This window comes from Lipomyces tetrasporus (genome assembly GCF_029532465.1).
Source record: "Lipomyces tetrasporus strain NRRL Y-64009 chromosome Unknown POJ06scaffold_4, whole genome shotgun sequence".
In the NCBI taxonomy this organism is placed as follows: domain Eukaryota; kingdom Fungi; phylum Ascomycota; class Lipomycetes; order Lipomycetales; family Lipomycetaceae; genus Lipomyces; species Lipomyces tetrasporus.
Genome location: NW_026611599.1, coordinates 549881 through 576865, shown reverse-complemented (window position 1 = coordinate 576865; position 26985 = coordinate 549881). Strand labels below are relative to the sequence as shown.

The 26985-nt window shown below is 48.7% G+C and overlaps 14 protein-coding genes across 14 annotated transcripts; 5 read left to right on the top strand and 9 right to left on the bottom strand.

Moving 5' to 3' along the window:
* Positions 1 to 192: 192 nt before the first annotated feature.
* On the top strand, positions 193 to 3308 carry POJ06DRAFT_250320 (centrosome microtubule-binding domain of Cep57-domain-containing protein). The gene is made up of 6 exons (XM_056187276.1): positions 193 to 823; positions 881 to 1394; positions 1451 to 2040; positions 2087 to 2368; positions 2429 to 2823; positions 2884 to 3308. The coding sequence occupies exons 1-6, from the start codon at positions 476 to 478 to the stop codon at positions 3083 to 3085; spliced, it is 2331 nt and encodes a 776-aa protein (XP_056044501.1). The 5' UTR covers positions 193 to 475; the 3' UTR covers positions 3086 to 3308.
* On the bottom strand, positions 3309 to 6442 carry POJ06DRAFT_250316 (uncharacterized protein). The gene is made up of 3 exons (XM_056187275.1): positions 6053 to 6442; positions 5836 to 6003; positions 3309 to 5778 (listed from the first exon to the last, which is right to left on the bottom strand). Exons 1-3 carry the CDS (start codon positions 6384 to 6386, stop codon positions 3710 to 3712), a joined length of 2571 nt encoding a protein of 856 aa, XP_056044500.1. The 5' UTR covers positions 6387 to 6442; the 3' UTR covers positions 3309 to 3709.
* POJ06DRAFT_208468 (CDK-activating kinase assembly factor MAT1-domain-containing protein) lies at positions 6443 to 7755 on the top strand. The gene is made up of 2 exons (XM_056185406.1): positions 6443 to 6635; positions 6699 to 7755. The coding sequence occupies exons 1-2, from the start codon at positions 6608 to 6610 to the stop codon at positions 7670 to 7672; spliced, it is 1002 nt and encodes a 333-aa protein (XP_056044499.1). The 5' UTR covers positions 6443 to 6607; the 3' UTR covers positions 7673 to 7755.
* On the bottom strand, positions 7627 to 8626 carry POJ06DRAFT_87282 (uncharacterized protein). The gene is made up of 2 exons (XM_056191682.1): positions 8093 to 8626; positions 7627 to 8041 (listed from the first exon to the last, which is right to left on the bottom strand). The coding sequence occupies exons 1-2, from the start codon at positions 8519 to 8521 to the stop codon at positions 7847 to 7849; spliced, it is 624 nt and encodes a 207-aa protein (XP_056044498.1). The 5' UTR covers positions 8522 to 8626; the 3' UTR covers positions 7627 to 7846.
* A 1-nt stretch (position 8627) lies between these two features.
* Positions 8628 to 10615, top strand: POJ06DRAFT_87326 (uncharacterized protein). The gene is made up of 2 exons (XM_056191683.1): positions 8628 to 8882; positions 8929 to 10615. The coding sequence occupies exons 1-2, from the start codon at positions 8827 to 8829 to the stop codon at positions 10265 to 10267; spliced, it is 1395 nt and encodes a 464-aa protein (XP_056044497.1). The 5' UTR covers positions 8628 to 8826; the 3' UTR covers positions 10268 to 10615.
* Positions 10262 to 11433, bottom strand: POJ06DRAFT_250306 (Translin). Its single transcript, XM_056187274.1, has 5 exons — positions 11174 to 11433; positions 10927 to 11103; positions 10830 to 10866; positions 10662 to 10776; positions 10262 to 10610 (listed from the first exon to the last, which is right to left on the bottom strand). The coding sequence occupies exons 1-5, from the start codon at positions 11320 to 11322 to the stop codon at positions 10294 to 10296; spliced, it is 795 nt and encodes a 264-aa protein (XP_056044496.1). The 5' UTR covers positions 11323 to 11433; the 3' UTR covers positions 10262 to 10293.
* POJ06DRAFT_250302 (pyruvate kinase) lies at positions 11434 to 13640 on the bottom strand. The gene is made up of 3 exons (XM_056187273.1): positions 13482 to 13640; positions 13381 to 13425; positions 11434 to 13095 (listed from the first exon to the last, which is right to left on the bottom strand). The coding sequence occupies exons 1-3, from the start codon at positions 13588 to 13590 to the stop codon at positions 11708 to 11710; spliced, it is 1542 nt and encodes a 513-aa protein (XP_056044495.1). The 5' UTR covers positions 13591 to 13640; the 3' UTR covers positions 11434 to 11707.
* Positions 13641 to 14204: 564 nt separating this feature from the next.
* Positions 14205 to 16214, bottom strand: POJ06DRAFT_250299 (tRNA synthetases class II-domain-containing protein). The gene is made up of 2 exons (XM_056187272.1): positions 15253 to 16214; positions 14205 to 15206 (listed from the first exon to the last, which is right to left on the bottom strand). Exons 1-2 carry the CDS (start codon positions 16090 to 16092, stop codon positions 14232 to 14234), a joined length of 1815 nt encoding a protein of 604 aa, XP_056044494.1. The 5' UTR covers positions 16093 to 16214; the 3' UTR covers positions 14205 to 14231.
* Positions 16215 to 16540: 326 nt separating this feature from the next.
* Positions 16541 to 18670, bottom strand: POJ06DRAFT_250294 (P-loop containing nucleoside triphosphate hydrolase protein). The gene is made up of 2 exons (XM_056187271.1): positions 18400 to 18670; positions 16541 to 18354 (listed from the first exon to the last, which is right to left on the bottom strand). Exons 1-2 carry the CDS (start codon positions 18410 to 18412, stop codon positions 16763 to 16765), a joined length of 1605 nt encoding a protein of 534 aa, XP_056044493.1. The 5' UTR covers positions 18413 to 18670; the 3' UTR covers positions 16541 to 16762.
* POJ06DRAFT_250293 (peptidase family M28-domain-containing protein) lies at positions 18671 to 20056 on the bottom strand. The gene has a single exon (XM_056187270.1). It carries the CDS (start codon positions 19963 to 19965, stop codon positions 18799 to 18801), a length of 1167 nt encoding a protein of 388 aa, XP_056044492.1. The 5' UTR covers positions 19966 to 20056; the 3' UTR covers positions 18671 to 18798.
* A 1143-nt stretch (positions 20057 to 21199) lies between these two features.
* Positions 21200 to 22134, top strand: POJ06DRAFT_250292 (uncharacterized protein). Its single transcript, XM_056187269.1, has one exon. The coding sequence runs from the start codon at positions 21351 to 21353 to the stop codon at positions 22101 to 22103; it is 753 nt and encodes a 250-aa protein (XP_056044491.1). The 5' UTR covers positions 21200 to 21350; the 3' UTR covers positions 22104 to 22134.
* POJ06DRAFT_250290 (uncharacterized protein) lies at positions 22135 to 24631 on the bottom strand. Its single transcript, XM_056187268.1, has 3 exons — positions 24374 to 24631; positions 22819 to 24318; positions 22135 to 22766 (listed from the first exon to the last, which is right to left on the bottom strand). The coding sequence occupies exons 1-3, from the start codon at positions 24519 to 24521 to the stop codon at positions 22366 to 22368; spliced, it is 2049 nt and encodes a 682-aa protein (XP_056044490.1). The 5' UTR covers positions 24522 to 24631; the 3' UTR covers positions 22135 to 22365.
* Positions 24619 to 25557, top strand: POJ06DRAFT_87191 (uncharacterized protein). The gene has a single exon (XM_056191681.1). The coding sequence runs from the start codon at positions 24933 to 24935 to the stop codon at positions 25425 to 25427; it is 495 nt and encodes a 164-aa protein (XP_056044489.1). The 5' UTR covers positions 24619 to 24932; the 3' UTR covers positions 25428 to 25557.
* On the bottom strand, positions 25549 to 26921 carry POJ06DRAFT_221188 (MRG-domain-containing protein; the record flags this gene model as incomplete). Its single annotated transcript, XM_056185619.1, has 6 exons — positions 26669 to 26921; positions 26602 to 26614; positions 26311 to 26550; positions 26157 to 26258; positions 25693 to 26111; positions 25549 to 25657 (listed from the first exon to the last, which is right to left on the bottom strand). The coding sequence occupies exons 1-6, from the start codon at positions 26866 to 26868 to the stop codon at positions 25549 to 25551; spliced, it is 1083 nt and encodes a 360-aa protein (XP_056044488.1). The 5' UTR covers positions 26869 to 26921.
* Between the last annotated feature and the right edge of the window lie 64 nt (positions 26922 to 26985).

The window sequence follows — 26985 nt, the reverse complement described above, 5'->3', positions numbered from 1 at the left end:
CGATAAACAGAGTATTGACTACTGAGAGACGTTAAGCATATATAGGAGCGGCACTCCAACAACATGTAAAGTGAATTATGTAGTGTGTAGGATACCATGTGGATCAGTTTCCGCGCGCCTACCGTTGTTATGGAAACCAACTGGATGACATTGACAGCAACACAACATTCCGAAGCCACGCCTCGCTTGCGGCTAGTAGGCACACACCCAGCCCGTGCAGCGCATCTCAGTTGTGTGGCACTAACGTCGCCACTCTAGAATTTCTGCACTTGATTCAAGAACAGAACGAGCTCGTGTAGGCGTCTAGCGTACTTTGGTCATATTCCAGGTGAGAGTTAAGCATGTTTTGTAGAGAGCAGATGGCGACGCAGGATAAATGCCCCGATCCGCGTTTGTCTTCTTTTCACTGAGTTTCCGTCTTTGTTTCTTTATTATGTTCTAATTTAATATCCTTTTGCTGTTAGTTATTTATGGAATGCTCCCGAATATGTCGTCAAGCTTAAGCATGTTTTCGATAGAGAGCAACTCAGCCGAACGGGAGCGCGCGTCACTAGAGAATAGTCTATCCCGGGAATTGGAAATGTCGGGAATGAATTTTGGAAATAACAATAATGATGATGGGGAAAGCTCTTGTGACGAGCAGTTTATGGGAGGAATGTCGTCCTTGTTGCTACGTGACTACGACTTAGATGAGGGAATCAGTGCAGCGGCGGAAGAACTAGATGCCGCCCTCAATGAGTTGGACGGCGCAGGGTCAACGACACCCTCCTCTATAGTTGAAAGCATCGAGTTAGGACGCGGTCTGCCAACTGGATCCCCCCCAGTAAGTAGACTTGAGAATGATCACCAGTCTCTTATTGCTGACACGACACATTTGTAGGAACCAGAATTTTTGACAACTGCGCGTAAGACGTCTCAAAGAACCAGCCCTAGTGAAATGCATCGACATGTATCAACATCGTTTTCACCCGTGCAGCCCAAGCAACTAACAACTCGTCGCGCATATTCGCAGTCTACCCCAAAACGTGCTCCTTCACTCGAGGTAATCAGTGAGCGTTCTCTTTCTGACTTGAATCGAGCCCGAAGTCCAGCCGAAAGTCGATTTGCAAGCAAAAACATATCTACTGCGAAAATTCCAACTTCGTTCAAGAATACTCAAGATCTCCTGATGTCACTGGGAATGAATACCGAGGAGACCGACAACATACGTGTCTCAAGACGTCGGAATCGCGAGGCAGTCGCTCTAGCACCCGAATCAGCAGATGATGCGAGCATCAGGCTACCAGATATAACTGGGATATCGTCACTGATATCTGGCGATGACACTAAATTGAGTTTCGGGAAGGTCAGGCACAAGAATATCGGGTCCATTCCTATTTCCGATGATGATCAAGGTATATGCCAGTATAGCTCTGCTGAGAATGAAAGCATGCTAATGAGTTTGTTGCAGCTATTTTAAGCGCGCTACGTACTATGCAGGAACGGATACGGCAGTTAGAGACAAAAAACGAGTCATACAGAACTGCAGCCATGAGCTTAGAATCAAGCTTGCGACAGGCACAGAAACAGTATGAGACTGCCACCTTAAAGACCAAGTCCTTGGAGCAGCAGTTGGAGCAGCGACGCCGTGAAATGATTGGCAGCATTACTGCAGCTGAAAAGCAGAAGATACAGAAAGCATTAGAGAAGGAAAGACAGAGTTGGCAAGAGAAACAATCAAATTTGAAGCTGCGCATTGAATCTTTGGAGCGTGAACTGTCTTTTCAAAATGTGCGATATCAACGACTAGAGGATGAACGCAACGAGAGCGTCAGGTCGTTAGCTGAAGCTCTGGCAGAGATTGACAGGGTAAAAGAACTGAACAATAGTTTGAAGTCACAGCTGAGTAGGGAAACTCAGACCAGTAAGTTGGAAAATGAAAATCTCTCGGCGAGGCAGCGGATACATAGAGAGGCCACAAGTCTGAAAAAGTCGAGGACCTCAAAGACTAACAATGTCGACGAGGATGAACGTGGTACTGGAGTGGAAAGCAATGACGAGGTAAGCCCCATAAGGTTAATTGTGGCATTCTTATTAACAAGAAAAGACCGCGGATCTGAAACCTGTGCCAAAGCCTACTAGGAAGAGAGTGTCAAATTCGCGTAGTAAGTCGATCAGAGTCGCGCGAAAGAAGCCATCGAAAGTAGAGTCGTCGCAGCTGAGGAACCCTTCTTTGTCGTCTCGGCATAGGCGGAACCCAGAACCAGTTGAAGAGAGCGAATATGAAGAAAATGACGACGATGACTTAAGTTCGAGTAGTGTGTATGATTCGGAAGATGAAAGCGATGTAGAAACTACTTACAGTGGTGGTCCGTCGGACACAGAACCGGTACTATCTCAAGCGTTGTGACAATTGCTGGATTCTTTATTGGACTAATTGTGCATATAGATCGCTCAACGATATCGCCGTTACCAAACCAAAGCCAGGAAGCATGCACCTGCCAGAACGAGAAGCCACAAGGCTAAGCCAGAGGTTCAAGCTCGCGGTGCCTATTTTGAAGACATACCACGTCCCAATATCAGTATGCGGAAAGCTATGGATAGTATTTCTCAGCACAATCCGGCCAACTGTACGGTGTGTTCTCGAAGGCGGTACAGGAAGTACCAACCAGGCAGCAATCAGCAGCCTTCTTGGCAGTATCCAACTGGGAATACTCCTAAAGACCAGGCTGAAAGTGAAGAGCACTGGGAGGAGGAGAATACAGTCCGACCATCTATGCGTCCAGAGACCGCGGTTACCTCGGTGTTGAGCCAACTGGAAGATGAGTTTAGGCACCTGAAGCTGTAAGTTAAATTGTTGGATTCGGTATGCGATGCGGCGAAACTAACAAATGCTGAACTTAGTCAATATCAATCTCAGGTTGACAAGTACGAGCAACTGGATCCGGCTGTAAGCAAACGAAGGAGGAAGGCTGTCGTCGGTAGATTGAAGGAGATAATAGAGGAACTGGAAACCAAAGCTGATCAGATATATGCGCTATATGATGTGCTCGAGTCCAAAGGATTTGGACCGGGTCCATGGTTAGGAGCGGAGATGTCTGTATGAATATACAGTGCGTGTGTTACGATACTAGTAGAGGGGAATTATATCACTACCTACGAACAACTCCATCGCGCGACAGTTAATTTATAGGGACGTGTTCTTAGTTTTGGAAGGTACTACTGGACCTAACATAGAAGTTGATGAATTTTTCAATTAGACGTCTGAAGACTCAAATGTATGGTACGGTTGAAACGTCAATGTGTGCAATAAATCGGGTTACTGTTGGTCGTCATTGTATTACTATATCATCTTTTTGTATTCTAGCTTCGGCATTATTAAATTATCCCGACCAAATCTACATGTAAGCTGTGAAACGAGCGGACCACTGATAGGCTGACTTCAACTTCCACAGGAAGCAGTCGACTGTGGTGAGCCAGATTGCAGCTTTTCCATTTTTCTTGGAACTTAGGCGATGCCAACACACTTCTATGCATGGCACAGGACATTGACATTGTGCATAATTGAGATCGGTGGACATACCGATTCTTGACAAATCGCAACGAGATCACAACCATGCTCGAAGTTCCGACGCCTTTCAGTAGTGACAAGGCAGCAAACATTAATCATAACGCTACGCTTATTATATATTACCCTTTCTATTATAGTGTCACCTGTATCTTGCTCAATTTAGTTCGAGCGGGCATGATCTGACAATCTTGCGTTTTTAAACCGACTTATTTTGGCTACTTCGCCATTTTCATCCAATGGCACGAATTCCCTTTCCGAGACTTTCAATGAATAGCCGCCTTGCCTGTCAATTATTCTCTGTCGCATGCGGTGGTAAGCGACGGCGATCTCTTGTCTGTGGATTTCCGGATCGAGTGTCATGTCGTCGTCGATGCAGCCTAAAATACTATTATCGGTAATTTTCTGCCCCTCAATCATTCCCGAAGAGGACGGTTGCGATTTCGTTGGGGCAGATGGGGAAGTGGCTGAAGTGTGAATTGTTGCTCTCGACATCTTGAAGAGTGATTCCTTCTTGCGCGCATCGAACGGCATCGGTGCCTCAAATGGCCTCTCGACGATTGCCTCCGACAATACCGGTCGGTTAGACCCTTCATCAACCTCTTCAGTCGACTCATCCTGCATATGCACATGTGGCAGATTCTCATTGGGAATAGTGTTCTGCCGTATAAGCAGTTCAATATCGATCGGCTCCGGTAACTGTGACGATGTGGCGTTGCTTAATCGATTTTTAGGGATCGGTCGCCCGATGATAACTGGTTTCAATCTGTTGCCTGCTCCGCGACTTGGCTCCGGTGGACGTTGTCGTGATCCTGGCTTAATTGATGGAATTGGAGGTGGTGGCTCGCGTTCCTTTATGTCTCCAAATGCTGCACTACTATTGGACTTGGCTTGCTCGGACATCGGAGAGTCGTGCTCGATAATGGTGTTGGCAAGTGTGGACTCACTACCTACGGAAGACTGAAGTTCGACTGAGTGGCGCACTCGATACTGTAATCCTCTTTCCACGGCGTCGTCGAATTCTTTAGGACTTCTCATTCGTGATGCCAGAGCAGTGGAGGGTTGCCTTTCTACGATGTCACTGACCGCACTAGCTGATCCGGAATTGTTGGTGACCGGCACTGGATTATCAATAACGGAACCAATTTGCCTGTTTAATTTAAACCGTGAAACTTTCTTTGGTTTTGGCTCATCATTCTCAGGCTTAAGGTCTTCCGATTCAATTTTGCTGTGGCAGTTGTGAGACAACGAACCTGATGACGTTGACACTAAGGAGCTTGGTAACTTTGACTGGAATTGCTGGACATCAACTTTCTCAGAGAACCTAACCTGCTTAGCCCCGATGCTCTCTTTCAAGGGCCCACGCTCAGGATGGGAGATAAACGATGTCGACTGTATTGGTTCGAGCGCAGTAGGCCCAATAGGTTTCGGGATATTTCCAGTAGAGTATTCTGTCACAGGAGGTGACGCGACTGTCAATGGATGGTAGTGTACGGGTGTATTGAGGCCACGCGGCAAGTATGGAAAAAAAGAACCTCGGGTCCTACCGAACTGATCCTCATTTTCCTCATCGTCGTCGTCGTCATCAAACGAATGATCAGAGTCATCACTGTCATCATCGGTACTACCAGCTAGGGTCCATGATAATTGACTCTCTGTAATATCAAGATCCAGAATATCTTCGGCGTCCTCTTCCTCTTGCTCGTCAATCTCCTGGGCTATACGTTCGATTTCGAATAGGTCACTTGGGATGCCAGAGGACTTTGCTTTGGGACGCGAGCTCAAGAATGACGTTGATGCCAGTGTCTGTTGAGCAGGCGTGGGCTGGGACGCCATTGGCACTGTTCTTGGAGGACTAGAGGTTATGGGAATGGATGGTTCCGCGAGAGACGAAACAGTTGGTTGATTCCATGATACAGATTCCTGCGACTCAGAAGCCAGTGAAGCATCCGGCTTTGGACTTTCTTTATTCGCTGTCTTCAAAATGGATTTTGGCTGTGCCGCAGTCTCATCCTTAGAAACCTGTGAGAGTACGGAGATAGAGGTTGGCTGCGACTCGGAATCTGTAATAACATCGCCAATATGATTACTCTGCCCTGTCGACGACTTTTGAATATTACTTCCTGAGTTGGACAGTGCCGTGCCCGGTTCTAGCTGCAGCATAATTTCGTTTAGTTTCTCCCCTGCAAATTGTTCCAGTCCCGTAGTCGACTGCGGAGTGACTTTGGATTCTACAAAGGCATTGTTAAATCAGTCGAGCCAGCATCGTACATCTTATTATAGCTCACCGATAATATTACCATAGTCATCCAATTCCTCGCGGATTTCCATCATCGGCATCCCGGACTCCTCATCCACTATCAGTTGGTCCGGCTTACCAATAACATCCAACGCCGCCCGCTTCCGTTCCTGTTCGGCAATCCGAGCCTCCATCTTGGCAACTGCTTCGCGCAAATCTGCAAGCAATTAACATGCTAGACTAGCCCAAGGTTCGTCAATTCATACATTCCGCCCGCCTGCCTGCCATCTGCGAGGCATGGTACGCCGACTGCTGAATAATATATCCATCACCGACGGCCGTATAGATCTCATTCGTATGTACCACCTGTGCCTTCACTAACGCTCTAGGTCCTATCTGTACGATAGCCTCACGTGTCAGTGTCCGAGGATATGCTGTTAATGTTTCCTGCAGCGCAATATAGTTTCGCTCGTCACTGTTGATTTGTTCGATTCTGGTGCGAAGTGTAGCAACAGATGAGCGTAATTGTGCCGCATATGGGGAGAAGACGTCAGGCGTCGTCGGGTACGTCTCTTCCTCAGACGGCGTCTGAGTTGCCATATCCCATAAAATAGGTCTTCGTCGTGGAGGTCTTCTATTGAAGTCGTCAGACAATATCAAAGTAACTTCTACGCAAGAATTCATCTCGAGTTTAAATTCCCTTAATTAGTGGGTTAGGGCTTTAATCTCCCAACTTACGAGTTGTTCAAGTATCTGCAGTGCCTCGATTTGTAATCTAACATTGCATTGACTGTGTTACCAGTGGTTAATAGCTCACGGTGATGGACGGAGTATCACGAATTGAAGACGGTAAGGATTGGATTGGTTGTTGGATGCTCTACGGCTCATGGCGATTGCTGACTAAAGGATCAGAGGTTTGCCCGGTCTGCAAGCTGGACACGTACATGAACCCGTCCATGCGATTCCTGATTAACACGGAATGTTACCACAAAATGTGCGAGTCATGCGTCGACAGAATATATTCACAAGGCCCCGCACCGTGCCCATATCCGAATTGCGGCAAGACACTTCGTAAGAACAGGTTTAAAAGGCAGTTGTTTTCAGATGTGGCGGTTGAACGTGAAGTGGATGTGCGAAAGCGAGTGGCGAAGGTGTTCAATCGGCGTCGAGAGGAGTTTGCGTCGCTGAGTGATTATAACGATTACTTGGAGGAAGTTGAGACTGCGATTTTCAATCTGGTTAATAAGGTTGATGTGGAAGCAACTGAGGCACGACTCGAAGCATACGAGGCAGCAAACAGGCAGGCAATCGCTACCAACGCGAGTCTACAGACTCGGGAAGCCGAAAATGCTGAGCTTCTGCGGAACTTGGAAGCAGAGCGACGGCGACAACAGAGAGCGGAAGCATTGGAGGAATCAATGGCCGAGCAAGAACTCAAGCGGGAGGTTGAGAGGAAAGTTATTAAAGAATTGGCGAATGCGAGGGAAGGTGAAGCGGAGAACGCAGTTCGGAAAGCAGTCGCAGCAGCGCAGAAAACAGTGCAACTCAAGAAGTCTTCTGCTAGGCGCAGTGCTAGAGATACGTCGACTGTGTCGTTTGAAGCTGCTGCTTTGTCGATGATCAACACTAAATTAGCGACGCCGGATGCTCGAGATGATTTGCCGTATGATACTCTTGAAGAAGAGGAGTACGTGAATGATCTCTACACCGTCGGGGAGCATTATTATGATCCATTTTTGGATAATATCGAGAATAGTCAACAAGCGAAAGCAGCGGGATTTGGAGTACGGAATGTGTATGAGCAATTATTGTTTGAGGCATTTATGGGTCTTGGATGCTTTATAGAAAACGAAAAAGTGCGCCACAAGGGTGCTGTGACAACATGAGTTAGAGCATTGCTTGTAATTGTATGTCCGCATATTGTCAGGAGTTACGGCGTTTCTTAGTCGAGAAATAAAATGAAGAATACGATTAAAGGTCCAGAATGTACATCTAGATCATCCAAAAAATCAGTCCAACGAACCACCCAAGCACCACAAACAATTTTCAGTTAGTAAATGTTACATCATCGAGCTATTATCAATTTCGAGATTGCAGCCGGTATCAATCTTAGCCACCTCGGCTTGCGTCGGCTCTCGTGGATGATGCGGGGTCCCGTAGTAGCGCATATAAATCGCGTTGGCATGGCGTCTAATCTCTGTATCCAATGCACTATTGCCGCTAGATATTTTATATCCCAATCCGTACAGCAATTTCTATACAGGGAATGTAAGATTGAGAAAATCATCGTGCAAGTAAGTACTTACAACCTGAGTTTTGAGGCACGTGTTATACAGCTCCTTGGCATAATTACACACGTCTTCTTTCCGCATAATGTCCTCCGGCGTCCGACCATCTCGCCAATTAACAGGTAAATCTAAACACTCACGAATCACATGCTGATAGTCCTGGCAGTTAGCTTCAGCAGCATTATGCATGTACTTCCGGCGCTCGTCGCGTGACATTGGATGTAACACGAAATTCCGACGTGAAACTAATTCTTCGGCCGTCTCCTTTGTCAGTCCAATATTAACTGAGGACTCAAGAACCGCTTTGCGACGGAGCGAGGGTGTATTGGCTTCAAAGAAGGCTATCAATTCGGGGTCCAGGATTATTTGCTTGCGATCTGGTTCATTTGACTTGAGAATTGGCTTAGCCAACCAAGGTACAGAAGAAAGGTAAGCCGATAATCCCATCTTTCATTGAATAGTAGCAATGTATCGTTTATGCTGATTTGGTGAGTTAGAGATCAGATCGAGATGCCCGCTGGCGCTCTCGTCGAAACTGGCTGCCTTTTAAACATTGTTGAATTGGATCACATCATACAGATACATCATAATTTCGTATGCTTGGTGTCCTGAAACTTTAGACCCGTGATATATTCACCTAACCCGCATTGCCTCTCACGCGGCGCGATAGGTAAACATACTGAACATAACTTCAATGCCAACATATCCGTGCATATTTCCACTCGCGTTCGCGATATTCTATACCATACAGTATGTCCGGAACAACAGATCGTACAACACGAATAGCGTCACGCATTCGTGGCGCAGGGTATGTCGCATTTACGTCCGTCAACTGACCGCACTGACAATCATAGTACTCGCAATGTAACTACCTCATCCTTTGCGATTTCAATGCCGAGAGCACGAACGCCCAAGTCTGGCGGCAAGAAAAAAACTCCACAGACTGCACTGCGGAGCAGGACCCTGGGACCGAGACGGACAGCATCTGATAAGAAGATAAATGCAACCGCAGTAGGTACGACTGCATCGGAGTCTGCTTCCGATTTGCGGAGTAGTGGACAGGTTACAGTTTTTGCACGGACACCACAGTATGCGAAACGATCTACGCCGTTGCGGAGGAAGATTGATCACATTGATGGAAAGAGCAATAAGTCGCGACAAACACCTTCGCGAACGCCGCCGCAAAGTTCTGCGAAGAAGGCTGCTACTCCTCCAACAGATATTGAGCACGAAGAGGAAGAAGTATCTGACGAGGCGCAGGACGAAGAGAACAATGAATTGGAGGAAAGACAGTCATCCGCAGAAGTAAGCGACGAGGACCGGCCATCTGTGGCAGAAGAGGACGCGGACAGCAATGACGATGAGATAGATCTCAATCCAAGCGCCTATGATATTGACCGTGAAGCGTATACGGCCCACGACTCGGACGAAGATCCAGAGTACGAATCCCACAGACCTGCTGCCACCAAACCAGCACTTTCGGAGAAGCGGAAAGCAAAACGTTTGCCGCCGGCACCTGCAGTGAAAAAGCAGAAACAGTCTACAATAGACGCAGCTGAAGCCAGCAAGGACGACACTCAATACGTGCGCATCGTGACGCATAAACTGCCGCCGAGAGACGGCGGTCGCGGTGCGCCAACACTCTCTGACGTCGATGTTGTGTCGCAGGTCATTTCAGAACAAGTTTCTTTGTCAGCGTCCACTCAGTCGAGCATGTTTCGGCGAAAAATTCTGGCGGCGTATGCTGAGGAGCTTGAGATACGGTTTTCAGAAATGTGCGACGCTGTCAATACGCACGGCGTATTGGCCCGTGCCGCAAGGAAGGCGAGGCGAAACGTGGATGAGTTGAGAGATAAGTTGCTAGCGATTCGGAAAAAACGGCGAGATGTTGCGGATGAGGTAGTCAGTATTCGGGCAGCGCACTTAAAAGGGAACTTGGAGGCAAAAGCGGAGAACTCGGTCAAGGAAGTGTTGGATGCCGTCGCTGGCGTGAAATCTCGGGCGGCAAATATGCCTGCCGTGAAGGCCGAGGAAAGCGTTATCGGAGACGACGCTTCTGACAGTCGCATAGGTGTGATTGCAGAGCTACAGAAAACAGTGCCATTAGTTTGCGGCCACGGCGGAATTTTGGAACGATTACGAGCATTCAACAACATGTTGGAGCAGAAGGAAAAGGAGTTAAGTCTGTCGTAGATTTGTATGTATTATACAATGATGTACTATATCTGGCCATCACCATCATCGTCGCCAGGCATCCAGCCTTCCGGCAATTCACTTCCTCTGACAACTAAAGAGTATACTGCTCTCTCGACCTTGTCGACCGAGCTGTGTAGCGTATTCATTTTCTTCACAAACTCTGTGGATGACAAATGTGATGAGCTGTTCACTCGCACGCCAGAAAATCCTATCCTCAATGTCCGTAGGAGCTGGCATATCTGGTTCGCAATCGGCGAAACTTGGACGGCATGCGACGACGTTACGTCAGATAGATTTGTAATTGCGAACCGCATGAGTTCGCCAGTTGTATCAAACAGACCTACATACGGTCAGTATCTGAAATGACGCATTAGAAAAGACCGTGTGGTACCAAGGATGTAATCCGTGTAAGTGACTAGAAATTCGTCTCCAATCAACGTCTGCACCTCCTCGTGCGAAAGAATCCGTCGCTCCATCAGGTATTCGCGAAACAACAATGCTTCAATCTAACAATATTAATACCAAAAATACCAGCATACTCGAGAGGGCGTGGTCTCACATATTCCTGAATAGCTCCCGAGATTTGCCGCTGGTATCTACCAACAGTCAGCAATTAGTTGACCGTAAAAGATATGCCACGGCCTGGAACTCCCTACCGCCATGCACCTGCCCCTTGCAGATCGTCCCTAACGGAACCAAATGCATCTTTTATCTTCCGTCCCAGTCCGGCAATATCGCTATCAATTTTGGGCGGTAGTTTGATCCGCGTCTTGTCCGAATCTCCTCGTTGAACTTCCGCATCGGCATATTTCAACCGTTGAAGTGCAAAAATGCTGCTCGAAACCAATAAAAAACATGTTAGTCGTGAAACTTAAGACATAAATACACGGCATGAACTCCAACATTTTCTTGCTCGCGGCAGTGATGTCCCGTGAAGCTTTTATAACGCGATCCCGCGCGTCATGGTGGGCGTCCAGTGCAGCGGCAAAGGATGAAAAGCGTGTTGTAACACTCTCTCGGTCGCTTATAGCACTAGAACCTGAAACCGACATTGAAGTTATTGGTCAATTCTCTGTTCCGCTCCAGGGGCTTCGCATTGACTACAGCAGGTTGTGCGGCTCAAGGTCGGACAGGGCGCCGAGCTTATGCTCATCTACACATTCACGGAGAATCGCTGATAAGTCGTCCTTTAAAACATCTTGCACTACCAGTAGTGCAGTACATTTGTTCAATTCATACAATATCCAAGCAGTGGACAAAATCCTGCGAATCAAATCGTTACGCAGCAAGAACCCACCATACATATATCATAAACAACAAAGAAGTCTATTAACAAAGATTACATCAACCGAGCACAACCGATCATACCAGCGACCGACAATATACATGGTTGCTGACTCGATCCCGTTCAGTAGTTTTCTCGCATCAACTGACCATTTAGACGCACTCCAAAACTCGAAGAGTGTTGGTGTGGCCGAGACCACCGGTCCAGCCCTGGATGGCGATGACGACCTCACCACGGCCGAGGATACCGAGCTCGACAGCCTGATCCATACCCCATTTGAGACGCTCCTCGACATCCTCCGACCACTTGGTGGCATCGGCCTTCTTGGGGGCCTCGTAGAGGAATGGATAAACGCCCCGATACAAGTGCGAATATCGCGCAGCAACGGGGTTACGCGTGACCATTAGAATGGGGCAGGTCGGGCGGTACTTGGAGCAAAGACGAGCGGTCGTACCGGTGGTGGAGAGGACGATGATAGCCTTGGCCTGCTGCTCGAACGAAGCGGAAACGGCGGCAACGGCGATGGTCTCGACAGTGTCAGTCGGACGAGGGGTGAGGTATCTGAGGTCGTTGAAGAGAGGCGGATAGCAGATGGCCATCTCAGCGAGGAGACAGGTCTCGTGCATCATGCCGACGGCCTCAACGGGGTAGTTGCCCTTGGCGGTCTCACCGGACAACATGACACAGTCTGCGCCATCGAGCACGGCATTACCGACATCCGAAACCTCTGCACGGGTAGGACGGGGGTTGTAGGTCATGCTGTCGAGCATCTGAGTCGCGCAAATGACAGGCTTGCCAGCAAGGTTGCATTTGGCGATCATCATCTTCTGAGCAATAAACACCTCGCTCGCGGGAATTTCGATACCGAGATCACCACGCGCAACCATGACACCGTCGGTCTCTTTGAGAATGTCATCGAAGTTGTTGAGACCCTGCTGATTCTCGATCTTGGCAATGATCTGGATCTCCTTGCCTTCCTCGCCGAGAACCTCACGGATGGCCGTGATGTCGGAGCCCTGGCGGATGAAAGAAGCAAAGACCATGTGGACCTTGTTCTTGACGCCAAATCGTAGATCGGCCTTGTCCTTCTCGGAAAGAGGAGGGAGATCGACGTCGGTTTGGGGAAGATTAACACCCTTGTGGGAAGAGATCTTGCCATTATTGAGACACTTGACCTTGAGGTTGTCATCATCGATGACCTCGACGACCTTGAAGGAGAGGACACCGTCGTCGACGAAGATAATACGGCCGGGAGAAATGACCTTGGTGATGTTTTTATAGTCGAGATACATGATTGTGTTGTCACACTTGTTCTTGTACTCCACGTCGGTGGTGATAATCATCTCTTCGCCAGCGGAGATGGGGATATCAGCATCACCGACAGTGCTACCGGTGCGGATCTCGGGGCCCTTCGTATCCAGCGCGATGGCGAGAGGTCGGCCGGGCTGAACGCGCTCAGCCTCACGGGCATGGTCGACGACGCTCTGGTGGTACTCGTACGAGCCGTGGGAGAAGTTCATGCGGACAACGTTGAGACCAGCTGGACATGGTTAGTATGAATGATCACAGTACAATCTCGCCATAAAATTGATGCAGTATATGAGACAGTTATGTCTGGCGAAAAAAAAGAGAACGTGCAGCTAATGGTGTGGCAGTGGGGAGTGTCGGAGGCGGCGTGGGGATATCTGATCGTTGATTGGGGCGCCGCCTAAGCTACGCAGAAAATTGATCGCAGAGCGACAGGAGTTGGCCGGCGTACCTCATAACTGCTGCACCACTCAACGCATAATGTCCACCTACAAAACAAATTAAAAACTGTTCTTACCGGACCGGAGCTGGTTCATCCTCTCGACGGAGTTAGTCTTGGGGCCTGCAGAGCGTCAGATATGGTGCAATGGGCCCGAGTAAATAAGCTAGAGCGCGTACCAATGGTGCCGATGATGCCAGTGCGGCGAAAGTTGCGGGCTGGCGCATGGCCGGCATCGAGACGCGAGAGCCACTCAATTGTGGACGAAGCTTCATTGTTGAAGATCATGATGACTGTGGTGTTACGGAAGTAGAGTAAGGCGGAGGACAGGAGTGAAGAGATCGAGAGAGCAGACCGAACTCGAGGCGGTCGCAGGATTTATGACGACCAGCCGCAGCAGGATCCGGCCAGGCACAGTGTGCCCGCGACATGTCCGCTTGCGGCGTATATGCGCAGTGCCGCGCCACATACGCTTCGCCCGAACGAGTTTTCCATGGCGGACACGGGGCCAACTCAACATTTTCCACGCCATTATTACTAATTCTGCTATCCAGTGCATTTCGAACTCAATGCAAACACCGTCAATGCAATTATTCAATATCATTCAGCTGCCAGGTATTTACCATTTTATATCGCGCAATTGAGCAGCATTGGTCTCATCGTGCTCACATGTGCGGCCAGTCTACGATGTACAGCGTCTGTTGAGTGGTTTAGGTTGCGTCGGCCCCGAATAAGTCGTCCCCGACCCTCATTGGCCGGTTTGATCAAGCCGAAAGGCGCGGACCAGCCAACGATAGCAGCCCGGGCCGGCAGTGAAAAGGCCGTGACAGCGACCGATGATATGTGTGCTGAGCACGTGTCGTGTGCTCATTCAGTATGACTATCGTCTGCAGTATTTATATCATACAATCTAAATTCGTCTATATACATCAGCACTTCTTCAGCTGAACATTATACACTCCTAGCTGCTCGTCAGTAACTCGGCTCGGACTGCCCACCAGTGGATCCGCGCCCGTCTGTGTCTTGGGAAACGCGATCACGTCCCGGATCGAGTCCGACCCATTCAGCATCGCGCACAACCGGTCAAATCCAAGCGCGAGACCCGCATGCGGTGGACACGCCATTGTCAGTGCGTTAAGCAGGTGCGTGAACGGGTTGTCCGGCTCCGTTTCTCCAGGCTCGAGTTGCACTCGAATGCCCGGGACTCGCAGGATGCGCGACAACACAAACCGCTGCAGCGAGGAGTCGTGAATACGTGTGCTGCCGCCTCCCACTTCAACTCCGTTCACTACGATATCGTAGTGCTGCCCAATAATTGTCCGCGGATCAACTTGAGACGACTGGTCTTCCACGGCGGCAAAAAGGGCTGGCAGGGAATCAATGCTCGGCATCGTGAACGGGTGGTGAGTCGCCACGAGCCTGCTGTAGTCAAACTCAACGTAGCCGTTCACGATTCGTCCCGACTCCGCTGGCGTGAACAGCGGGAAATCAATGACCCACAATGGCGCAGCGGCGCGATCTGACAAACTCATCGTCTCCTGCATGAGATGCAACCGCTGTCGGCCCAATGGTGTGGGATTTTCAAACGGCACTCGTTGTCGTGTGCACGCGTAGATAACGTCGCCATCTGTGATGTCATACTTTTTCTTGATTTCGCTGGCAGTAGTCTCTAGGTCAGACACCAATTTCAAATCAAACTCTGCCACGCAGCGACTCAGCCATTTCGACGATTCTTCCTTTGACAGTCTGACCTGATGAGAAAGCGGCACACGCAAAGTCGGATAGCCGTCTGGCGCGGTTACTGCCGCCGGGAAATTGGAGTTCTGGGCATGGAATACAAGAATTTCAAACACTGGATAGTCCGGATCTGTCTTTGAGGTGGCAAACTCGCTGAGATCGAAAATCTGCAGAATTAGCCTATGTAATTGCGACTACAGAATAAGCACACACCTCCATATCGCTTCTCAGGTCAGGCTTGTCAATGCCATACCGACTCAGAGCCTCAATATACCGCAGCCGCTTAATTGGCAATTGCAACTCGATACCCTTGATCTCCTTCCACAACCTCACCAAAATCGACTCGACGACGCTCTGCACATCTAGTGCTTTGGCAAACGACATCTCCAGATCGACCTGGGTAAACTCAGGCTGCCGATCTCTTCTCAAGTCCTCGTCCCGGAAGCACTTCGCAAATTGATAATACCGGTGCACGCCTGACGCCATCAGCAATTGTTTGTATTGCTGAGGGCTCTGAGGAAGTGCGTACATCTTTCCGGCATCTGTCCGGGAGGGCACTAAGAACTCCCGCGCTCCTTCCGGCGTAGAGCGAAATAGTAGTGGTGTCTCAACTTCGATAAACCGGTGGTCCTCGAACACATTGCGTATCAAGGTCGCAACTTTACTTCTCATAGCCAATGCGCGTTGAAATTGGAACGATCGAAGTTGCAGGTACCGATATTTCGGATCCCAATCCTTGGTGCCTCTCATCTGCGACACTAGATCCTCCGCGTTATTTAGAACCGTGATTCGTTCCACCACAATCTCCAGTCGCCATGGAATATTCCCCTTTGCCCTCCCTACATGTCCCTCCACACAGACGCACGTCTCCTGCTTCATCCGCCGCAGTAATACAACGTCCGGATTCTCAACATCAGCCGGTCTTTCAGTCAAATCCTCAAACAACTGTATCGTGGCAATGTCCTCATCCGACGCCTCGTGCTTGTCATTCTCTAGTTGCTCAGCAGTGCGATACAAGAATTGACTATCCCGCAAATTCGCAAACGCCCTCATCCGCGAGACTTTCCGTGGTGGGGAATCGATCCAGCCGTGTAACACTACCCTCGGGGTCGAATCATCCTGTAGTTGCGTTTGAATGCTCGCGTCCCGATATATCTGCCATATTGTGTGCGTTGCTTTGGGAAAGTTGACTATTGTCAGCGCGAACAGTTAGAAAAGCCCGACTCAATTAGGTCGCAGGGCGATGCTTACATTGCTTTTTTAGTTTCCCTATTTCATGTCTCTTAAGTGAAGACTGAGCGACGTCGACAGATAAATTATGCGAGTACGCACGGCCGCAGTGAGTTACTTGAGAACATACGCGCAGCCGTTTGAGTAACCGCAGTGCACTCGGCTGGAGACGCATTCCGGAGTACCGTAAATAAGCAAAAAAAAAAATTAGGCACGATGGGCGTGTCGGGCGGGATGTTCGACAAGCTCAAGGAAAAGTTCCGGATTCGCGCCGCACGGGGGCTTGCCGGGTTCACGCGAACATCCTCGAGCCGTCAAGATTGAATCACCGTTTCGTTTTGCTTTACTCCACCCGGGGCTACATTTATTCAGTTTTCAGCGCCAGATTTTTCAAATGGCAATGAATTCCGTTGTATTCTGCACTTCGAGGACAACGTTCTCAATTTCAATGCAATTATGAACTCTATGCATAATTTCTAATCCTCACTTGCAACTATTCAACAATCTCCTCATCATCCTGCTCTTTCGGATTCCACAGCCCGTCCAAGCTAAACTCTTGAGCCCACTGCCGCACAATCTCCTTCTGCTCGACATTCTTCCCTTCCTGATTCTTCAAAACAGTAACACCACTCGTCTCTGTCTTCGGCAATTCAGTAGGCGGTTGGGTGAACCGCTGAATCCGTCCGTCACGCCAATCGTTCACGACCGCCATCGCCGCAGCCTGCAAATTCGGGATGCCGCCCTTTCCGATCCGACCCCGTTTGCGTGCCACATGTACGAGAAAATCCGTCGTCTTGTCAAGCTTGCCAGTGTTCGCGTCGACTCGTGGAAGCAGTGCCGGGAGATCATACACGGCTTTCATACTGTCAAACAGATCCGGCACGGACTCAAGCCGCTGCAGAAGTAAACTCACCGCCGGGATCGCATCCGTCATTTGCTTTGGCGGCAGCGCGCCGAGTAGAAGTAAACGTGCCTCGTCGCTGACGGAAGATTCCTGTGACGACGTGGATTCTGACGGAAAGACAATACCGGGCGAATCGAGAAGCTTGAGTTTATTGTCAATCTTGACTTCTCGCAGTGAGGTCGTAACGCCTGCTTCAGCTCCGATTGGACACGCCTCCCGACGGCCACCGAGGCGGGCCGTCAGAGAGTTGATGATGGAGGATTTGCCGACGTTTGGGTAGCCGATGACGCCGACGACGATCGAACGCTTCAGGTTTGACCTGTTTGCGTAGGCTTTGAGAGCGTGAAGTAGTGTTGTTGCAGTGCTCTGTGAAGTGACGCTCTTGAAGTTGAGTTGCTTCGCGTTGGGTGCAGCTGACGAAGCACGGACACTAATTGTCGGGAAGTAGTTTTTAAGATAGGTCTCCCAAGCCTTTTGAATGTGAGCGGGAACCAGATCAATCTTGTTGAGAACAAAGATCAGTCGCTTATCGAGCGAACCCAGAATAGCCTTCTCGATCTCCTTTGATCGCGTGCCTTCGGGATCACGGGCGTCAAGAACGTAGAGAACGACATCGGACGCATCAACAACTGTCTTGAAAACTTTGTCAAATGATTTGCGAGAGGTTTCAGGTCCAGAAACATCCCCAGCTGCGGATGTGAACCCAGACCATTCTTCTTCGTCATCGTCCTCGTCATCGTCCTCGTCGTCGTCCTCGTCAGACATTTCCTCATCCTCATCATCTTCGAAATTCTTCGCTGCCTTCCGAGCGTATGCCAACAGCGCGTTCATCTCGCCTCCCTCTTCCATCTGCTCATCCTCAACGTCGTTATCGTCCACCAGCATATCAGTCTCAACTTTCTCCACCACACCGGCAGCCTTAGCCTTCTCCCTCGCCTCGCGCCGAAGTTTTTCCCGCCTCTCCTTCTCAGCCTCTTTCTCCTTCGCCAGCTCCTCTATGATCTTATTTTTGTACGGAAAGCTGTTGGGAATCTGTGTGACATCGATCCGTCCACTCTGTTTCGCTCGACTTTTCCAGGTCACGTCTTTCTTGGCTAATTTCTTCTGCTTTTTCCGTGTTGCAGCCGCTTTCTTCTTGATGCCCTCGCGCATCTTGGTAGACGTGCGCTTGCTCGTCGGTCCTAAGGGCGTTAGCTTGATCTCGGTACCGCGTGGTGTGGACTTACTTCGAATCCTCATAGTTCAGAATGTCTCAGTGATTATTAAACCGGTAAGCACAAGCGGATAGTATCAATGCTGAAGACTGCAAGACAAATGCTACCGAAGACGAGTGCGAAAATCCAAAACCGACTATTTGGCTGCCCTAAAATACTACTAGGATAATGAGGAAAAATGTTTTGCCCGGATAGCTTGTGGGTTAGGGTTGAAATTGGGAGTTTCGCAGTGCCCACACGTGACCGCGACTCGGAGCCGCTTGGGCGCCGCCATATGTGTAAACTGCACTGATAACATTCACTATAATATACAAGTAGCTCCAGTAAATTACACTAATTCTCCACTAATGACCAAACGCTATGATGCTAATCCCAATATGCCATACCCGTTCTCAATACAGCCAGACAAAATTACGCAATAAAGTCACCGAGACCGAGATAGCCAGCAACCCATCCCGTCACAATCACGGCCCAATCGTGAACTGCGTCTGAGCTAAGATGTGCGCCATCGTCATCCATTGTATGCCATACTGTCGGGAACGGAATGGGAATTACATGCACGACGGGGGTACCTCGTGTGAGGAAAGGCATATGATCGTCATCAATAAACACATTTTGCATAACATTGTCCGATTGTACGAATGGTTTCCTGCCCTTTGTCTTTGCAAGACCAGCATTTCTGGCGGTGGCTTCGGTTTCCGCAATATCACGACATGCCCAAGATGTTATTTCAAAGAAGCACGGAACGGATGGAGAATCCGCACCTAATAAATCCAGCAGCACAAACAGATCAATGTCCTGCAAGACCGACAGTCGCCCAAATTGCGACGGTCTCCTTTCTGCTTCCCATAACTCTGCCAAATGCCGTGCACCATACAGCGAATCCTTGTCTGACCACTCTACCAGCGCTTCCTCACCATCCATAAATATTATCTGAAGTCCAGTGTCGTCTGCTGCCGCAGAGATGTCGGCTTTCCATCGCGCAAGAATGTATGGCGTCAGTGTCTCGGCCAGGTACATCAATATTGCACAAGGCGCAGCTGAGTCAGTGGCACCAATAAATCCAAATGGGGAGATCTTGGAGTCATAGTGAGCAACAAGGGTTAAATATCGGCTTGGCATATCGTCGCTTCCTGGCGGCGTAAGTCGAAATATCAGATTCGTAAAATTTAGCATGCCCATGACCCCGCCATATTCTGGCACAGTAGCCGTAAAGGCATCCGTGACGGCAGTCCAGTTGGATAGTGCGTCGAAATGGGTCGTGAAATGGTTCCGAACGATCGTCGCATTCTCAGATCCCGGAGTTCGAGGGATTAAAATTGGTGTGAGAAGCGCAGCAGGATTGTTATTATTTTGTCCATTGCTGGCGCCCGATGAACTCTGTGCACTGCGACTGCTAGCAGTTGTGGTCTTCGTATAGTAGTTTGGACTTAGTGCCGGTAACGGCGGGTGCGAGTCGATCAATGCCGATAGTTGAAAGTCGGTTAACTGTCTCCTTTGACTTGGGAGGCATGAAACTAATGCAGATAACGCTAACAGCTTCAGTAGGCCGGAAATATTTGGCAGTCGGAGTCGCATTTTGGTTGATTTGAGCGACGTGTGCTGGTGCGATTCGTTTGAGAGCAATCCAGATTTACCAAGCCGTACGTTAGTCCAAATTGGGAGATTCACTGAGACCGGACAAGGATTTTGAGCGGTTGTATCAGCCTACTCTACCTTACTAGCACCCGTCATTTTTATCGATTGTGTACGAACTACGAAGAAGGCGAATTCACTTTTTTTATTAGTTTAAAGCTGTGGGGATGACTAATTTGTAATTGACCGGGGAGTCTGGGTAGTGATGGCGACTAGCCAAAGTCATCAAGCGTCTCCAAATAGATGAAATTTGTCTATCATTATCATGACTTATCGTTAGAGCAAGGCGAAACGGCTTACTATTTATAGAGCTCGTGAAGAACGACTTTTTCGAGGTCGCTGACGGCTTTATTGAGAGACTATTTGTAATATATACTACGGGGGGAGGGGGAGGGAGGGACAAATATAATGCTCAATGTGTCCATTCCCTCCACTCCATCCCATAGTGAATGCGGAAAATCATAACCAAATCTCGTCAATTGCCAGTCTAGTAGACAGCTACAGTTTTGCATTATAATTGTTACGATTGCAGCTCATTGCGGATGCTGAAGGGTTAGCTGCGGGTTTGGTGACATGTACCGTATTATCCTATAGAAACCCTACTCACAAACCGTACGCATGTCACAACTAGTGTGAGTTACTATTTTACGCAGCAACCAGGAGTTGCTTAGCGCCGATTCCTTTACGCACCTATAATGATTACGGACAAACGAGGCAATTAAACTTTGTTTACACAGACTGGTAGTTATTCAATAATTCGTTCAAGTAAAAAAGGTTGAGATCATGAGGACGCAACTGCGATGTAGCAAATGGCGCTCGGCCGACTAATGGGCTGCACGACCAACACAGTCGCCGGATGTGCCGGCATAGGGTTAGCAGGGACGATATGTAGCAGCAAATGGCCGAGACACGAACCGCGCCCGGGCGTGCGGCTGACAAACTCTCGGCCGACAACGACGACGTAGTCCACCAAGCAAGAGTTTCATTTCAATTGTACCAAACTGGCCCTTCAAATCTGCATCACACAATTTGAGATTATAATGGTGATCTCAGTCTTGTCTTCGACACGGTAGTCGGTAGAGTTCGCCACATGCTGTCGTGCAGCATTGCATGGTCGGCCGAGCTGTGATATTTCGTAAGCGCGGTATTGCATTGCCCACGGCCTTGTACTGGACTATCCTTGTACTCCGCGCATTGCGCAGGCACGCTGGGGGAAAGGATCGCTCTTGGCTGTGACCGCCTCGTAGATATATAGATCTGGTCCCTCTCTTCCTTCTGATCTACAGGATCAGAATTAACACTTCCCTCAGAATTACACACACAACCCAATGTCTCTCGCCGGAAAGTCCATCATCATCACCGGAGGTGCTAAGAATCTTGGTGCACTCACTGCATTCGAGCTCGCTCCTCTAGGCGCCCCAAGCTTTACTCTCCACTACCACTCCGTCTCCGACAAGGAGAAGGCCGAGGCAGTCGCCAAGGAGTTGAAGGAGAAGTACGGATCAGAGGCCATCATCTTCCAGGGTGCCCTCGAGAACCCCAAGGAGGTAGAGGCTCTCTTCGCTGCCACCAAGTCGGCTTTTGGCAAGGTCGACATCGCCATCAACAACGCGGGCATGGTCCTCAAGAAGCCTTTCGTCGAGATTACCGAGAAGGAGTACGATGTCATGTTTAACGCCAACTCCAAGTCCGCCTTCTTCTTCATCCAACAGGCCGGCAAGGACCTGGCTGACGGCGGCAAGATCGTCACCATCCTTACCTCCCTGCTCGCCGCCTTCACCGGCTTCTACTCCGTCTACGCTGGGTCAAAGGCCCCTGTTGAGCACTTCTGCCGCGCCGCCGCCAAGGAGTTCGGTAGCCGTGGCATCTCTGTTAACAACATCGCTCCCGGTCCAATGGACACTCCATTCTTCTACGGCCAGGAGACTCCCGAATCTACCGAGTACAACAAGAACGCATCCATGAATGGCAAGCTAACCGACATCAAGGACATCGCGCCAATTGTTAAGTTTCTCGTCACCGAGGGCTGGTGGATCAACGGACAAACCATCTTTGCCAACGGTGCCTACACAACTCGTTAACTTGTGAGCCTGTATTGTATAAAGTATATGTATCTGTAATGATTATAGTAGATGTTCAAGCACAAAGTTCACTGTGATCACTTGTAATAACTGTGTATTCATTGCGAATCACATTCAATTGCAGCGACGGCAACCACCACCGTCATGCGCCGCACAGTTGGCGGCTTAGTTCCAACTACAACTGTGGGCGTAAATATCAGTACCGATAATATTTCCAAATTACAATCGGTAATACACCCAATACATTCAAAAAACACGCGAATTAGCCCAATCCGGCTTTCGATGTTTTAACTTTGGCCATAATCGGCAACGACATGCCAACATTTCCCGCAACTCCGAGGCCGGAACCAGATACCCAACCCATTTTCTCCAACAACTGTCTGCCTCTGTTCTCGCTATCAATTTCCGGGGCGTTACTGCCCACAACATCACCATCTCTATGTCTGAATGAGCCGGTACCACGTCTAGAGTAGTCCTTAGTCACCGGAATTTTGGACGCCTTCTTGTCTAACCTGGGAAGATAATATCTGTCCTCCACGATACTCAAAGTGCCGAAATCAGCCTCCAAATATGACCTTGAATTCTTGAACAAAATTGTAAACCTCTGTGTCCCGCCTCCAATCGATTTAGATGACAGATTATACGCAGCCGCAAGGACGTGAACTATTATTGTTAGGCGCAATCAACCACGCAATAACAACTTAGACAATCTTACCTGCTTTGCGCGAGTTCTTATCCATGGGTGGCAGCGACAGCGTCGTTTGTCCATCATTTCGCAAGAATGTCTCAATTTCGCTCTTAATATCAGAGACCCTCATACCCCGGCTATACTTCGCGTTGAGGTCCCGCGTTCCTTTCCTTGCCTTCTTCCCCAGTAACCCTTCCCGTCTCAGTGCCTCACGCTCTTTCTTTTTTTCCTTCTTGGCCGCTTTGTCCTTTAACCATTGAGACTTTAGCTGATGCTCAAGCTCTTCGTCTGAAATATCAAATTGTGGCATTCGTTTCATTTTCTTGGAAGTTGTGATATCCATGAATTCCGCTTCCGCGAACCGTCGCTCAGACTCCAAAATGTCATCGTCATCGCCATAATCGTAATCGTCCTGACCCATACCAAAATCTCCATCTTCGTCATCCTCACGTTCATCTTCATCATCTTCATCATCATCTTCATCATCATCTTCATCTTCATCGCCAGCTTCGTCTTCATCGCCATCGTTATTGTCATCACGATTCCCGTCTTCACCATCCACAGTCTCAATCTGGATTTCCCTATGTTCGAGGCTACTTTCGTGTGATAGATTAGTGTCGCTTACATTAACAACATATTCTTGCTGCACCATGCCCATGCCGTCCATGCCGTCCATGCCGTCCTCGCCCATATTAGTCACATTCTCATCCTTCTCAACGATACCGTCCGCAGGATTAACTTCCTCTAGGAACTCGTCAAGAATCTCGTCGTCATAGAGATTCTGAATATAATCATCCAGCGGGTCGCCGTCATCGTCATCAATCAGAGCCTGGTATGGAAATGAGGCTTTAGGTGCTTTTCTCTTATTTGTTTTCTTTTTCTTTTGCTTCTTGGACGACGTCGCCGCTACTGATGCCTTTTGCGTTAACGTGATTTTGTCCGCTACCTCGATATGCAGAGACTCATCCACAATTTTAGGGACAATAGGGGCAGATATAGTCAAATCCAACGGGCGCGCGGGAAGTCGTACGCCGGACGCACTAAGCCGGATATGTCGAGGAGCAAACACGATCTCGTCATTGAACGGCACGTCTACTATTTGTTTGACGTCGTCTGCCATAAACAGCATATCATCCGGCATGTTCTCAACATCATTTTCCTCAGTGACGCCCTCGGCTGCGTGGTTTGACTTATCGGACCTTGAATCAAGCTCAATTGCGTTGTCGGCCTTAGCCAAGACCGACAAATGCCGCGTACTCTCGACGAGTTCATCTTCCTCGTCCAACAGCTCGTTGTATAGCTCATCTGCGGATGAATTTTCTCCCTCGGAATGCGGAGACTCCAATTGACGCATCCTCTGGCCCTCCTTCGCCGCAATATCATAACCCGGCAACCGTGCAGATTGGACAAACGTAACAGCCGAACGTGTCGTAGGCGAATAATTGGCGTCTTCTCCAACGGGGTTATGATGCCGCATGGTATATAATGCCTCGTCCCTCATTGAAAATGCGCGCCTTTGTCCGCGCTCTATAATAAAACAATGTCAACAACACGCAGCTGGACACTCACACAGACACCTCACCTTCACTCCACCTATCTGTGCCATGATTTTTTTTCGCACCACCTTGTTGCTTACCGTTGCGTCTGCCACTAGGCTTGCCGTATCCATTTGTAGCTCCGCGGCCGTTCTGATGGTCCTTCTGGCTTGAGGAAAACCTTTTTTTGGGCATGCTGTGCACTGCTTGGTCAGTTGCTATTCGCAGTGAATACTGATATGTTGGCTCCAGTGCAGAAGACGTGATCTAATCGAGTTCTCTTAGCTTGAGTGCCTACGGTATGAGCGGTAGGTTTGTGCCCATTGATGGGTTAGGGCTCCACCTTCAATATCTCCACGATGGCGATCCACGATCTAGAAGATTAGCACAGAATGACCTCAGATCATCTATTAACAGCGCAAAGGAGAACAATTGTTTTCCATACTATACTCCGGTCATGGTACCTCTTCGGGATCATCTTCTTAGCTGCTGGCATGTTGAATAGGGTATCGTATTGCGCGAGCTGCTTTCAGAGACAGTCATGAGAGCTAATGTTAGGCATAGATTTATATAACTCCTCGATTCTATACATTGGCACAATCCAGAATGGAGTTCAACAAGTACGTGCTTAATCTCGTGCTACGACTAAATTCCCAGCTCTCCTATATGGTCACTGTTAAGCCGACGACGACTGCAAAGGCCTTGGCGATATTAACAAACGAGATTGCTGAACAAACGTACGTCAATGCGCAGACACAGACAGAGGACGAGCAGGAACTGCAATCTCTACAGGTACCAGAGCTGTCAGATCCGATTGAGCCATTGACAAACTCAGACGAAAGCCTGCCACTGAGCTACTACTCTCTCCGACATCTCTCTCAAAGCCTGAAACTTGTACCTAGTTTATTTGCAACACCCGGGTTATCAAGCACGCACTACGCTGCGAATGATCTCAATCTGTTGATCGAGAACCTAAATTTTGCCGGTGCGACTGGCGGGAAAGGCACGAGCGAAGTATCCATGGTGTCGCAAATTAAAAGCCTTGCGACGCATTTGAAGGAAGATATAAGGGATATTAAAAGCTTGGCATTGACGCTGTAGGAACACAGCAAGAGATGCAAATAAGGCGTATTTGTCGTTATAGGGTGCATAATTAGTTTTCATCAATACACTATGTTACAAATATCCCATGCAATAATGGGACCTACCACGCATCCTTCGCCTAGAGGCCACGAGAGATGGCTTCGTACGCCGGGGTGGAGTTGATGTATGACTCCACAAAGTATGATTTCTGGTTTTTGGCGAGAAAACTGATACTTGTCAGCAAATCCCTCAACACACTCTAACTTGGCAAACAACAACTCACCGCAATAGTTCTTCAATGTGCGCTTTCAGCACGTTTATGCTTTGTTGATCCATATGGGTATGCGAGAGTAAACCAGGGAGAGATACTGGTGACAGATTAGACATGACAGTTATGATAAAAGCAGTCCCGCCGATGAAATGCAGTAGCCACTCCATACCGAATAGTCTGACTAAATGCTCAGCTCCATAGATCTCGCTAGGAACTTTTCCCGGGTTTCCACGCGTCACCTCTAAATACTGCTGTCTTTCGAACCTGTAGAGTAGTATTGACCCCAATGATTTGTCGAAATATAAGTGAAGTCCGGCCAGAACTTCGTCGAGGATCTCAGTCTCGGCATTTCCTAGACGGCGTTTCAGGTAGAATGTTCGGAATTCTTGCAGAATCTCTTGGATATTTGGTGAACGAGGGAGTTTGACCAACTACGCATGTCAGTAGAGTATGCATCACATGAACCGACGACATACCTGTGAATTCTTTGTAACGTTTTCCCAGTCATCCACTAATTGAGCTTTGAGAACATCTGGCACGGTAATGTTGACATCCAGATGTGACATGTACTCATCATCCTATGCCACTTTAGCTAACTGACCCAATACATTAATTCGTGACTTATCCCACCTTCTCATCAGCCTCTCTTCGCGTCTTTTTTGTCCCTCTGGCAGCTTCAGGATGCTCCTTGGTAGCTTCTTTACGCTTCTGTGAGCTCAATGTCGCCGCGTTGCCGCCCGGTTGAGTCGACTCTCCTTGCCCAGATCCGCCAGGTTTCTTGCTTCGCAGTTGTTGCAAAGCCTCACTTTTCAGCTCCTTTTGCATTCGAAGATTTTCCTCTGTCCATCGTAATACACGCTCTTGCGGTAGCTATACCGAATTAATATCCCGTGACCGAACACAGCAACCAGGTCAACTAACCCATTCATCCCATCTATACACCGCATCAGCATCTTCGGAACATCTCATACTCACAACTTAAACTTACGATGACTTCCATCCTTTATAATGAACTAGGTACGCGACTGCAGCTCTGTTGTCTTCAGGGATTTCCTCGATATCTATATCTGCATTCTTCTCATTCGGGACGTAAGCCTTGAGAATCTTAGACTCATACAGTAGCGGTCCGTGGAAAGCAAGACATCGTGCATTAACAGAGAATCCTTCACTAGGGCCAGTATTAGCCATAATATAAGAGTGGAGGTTATAATGACCGATTACTTTATGTTCACCACTGATAGATTATTGATGGTTTTGGATCCCTAACTTAACGCATTAGCCTGTTTGGGTAAGGGTGTCATTATA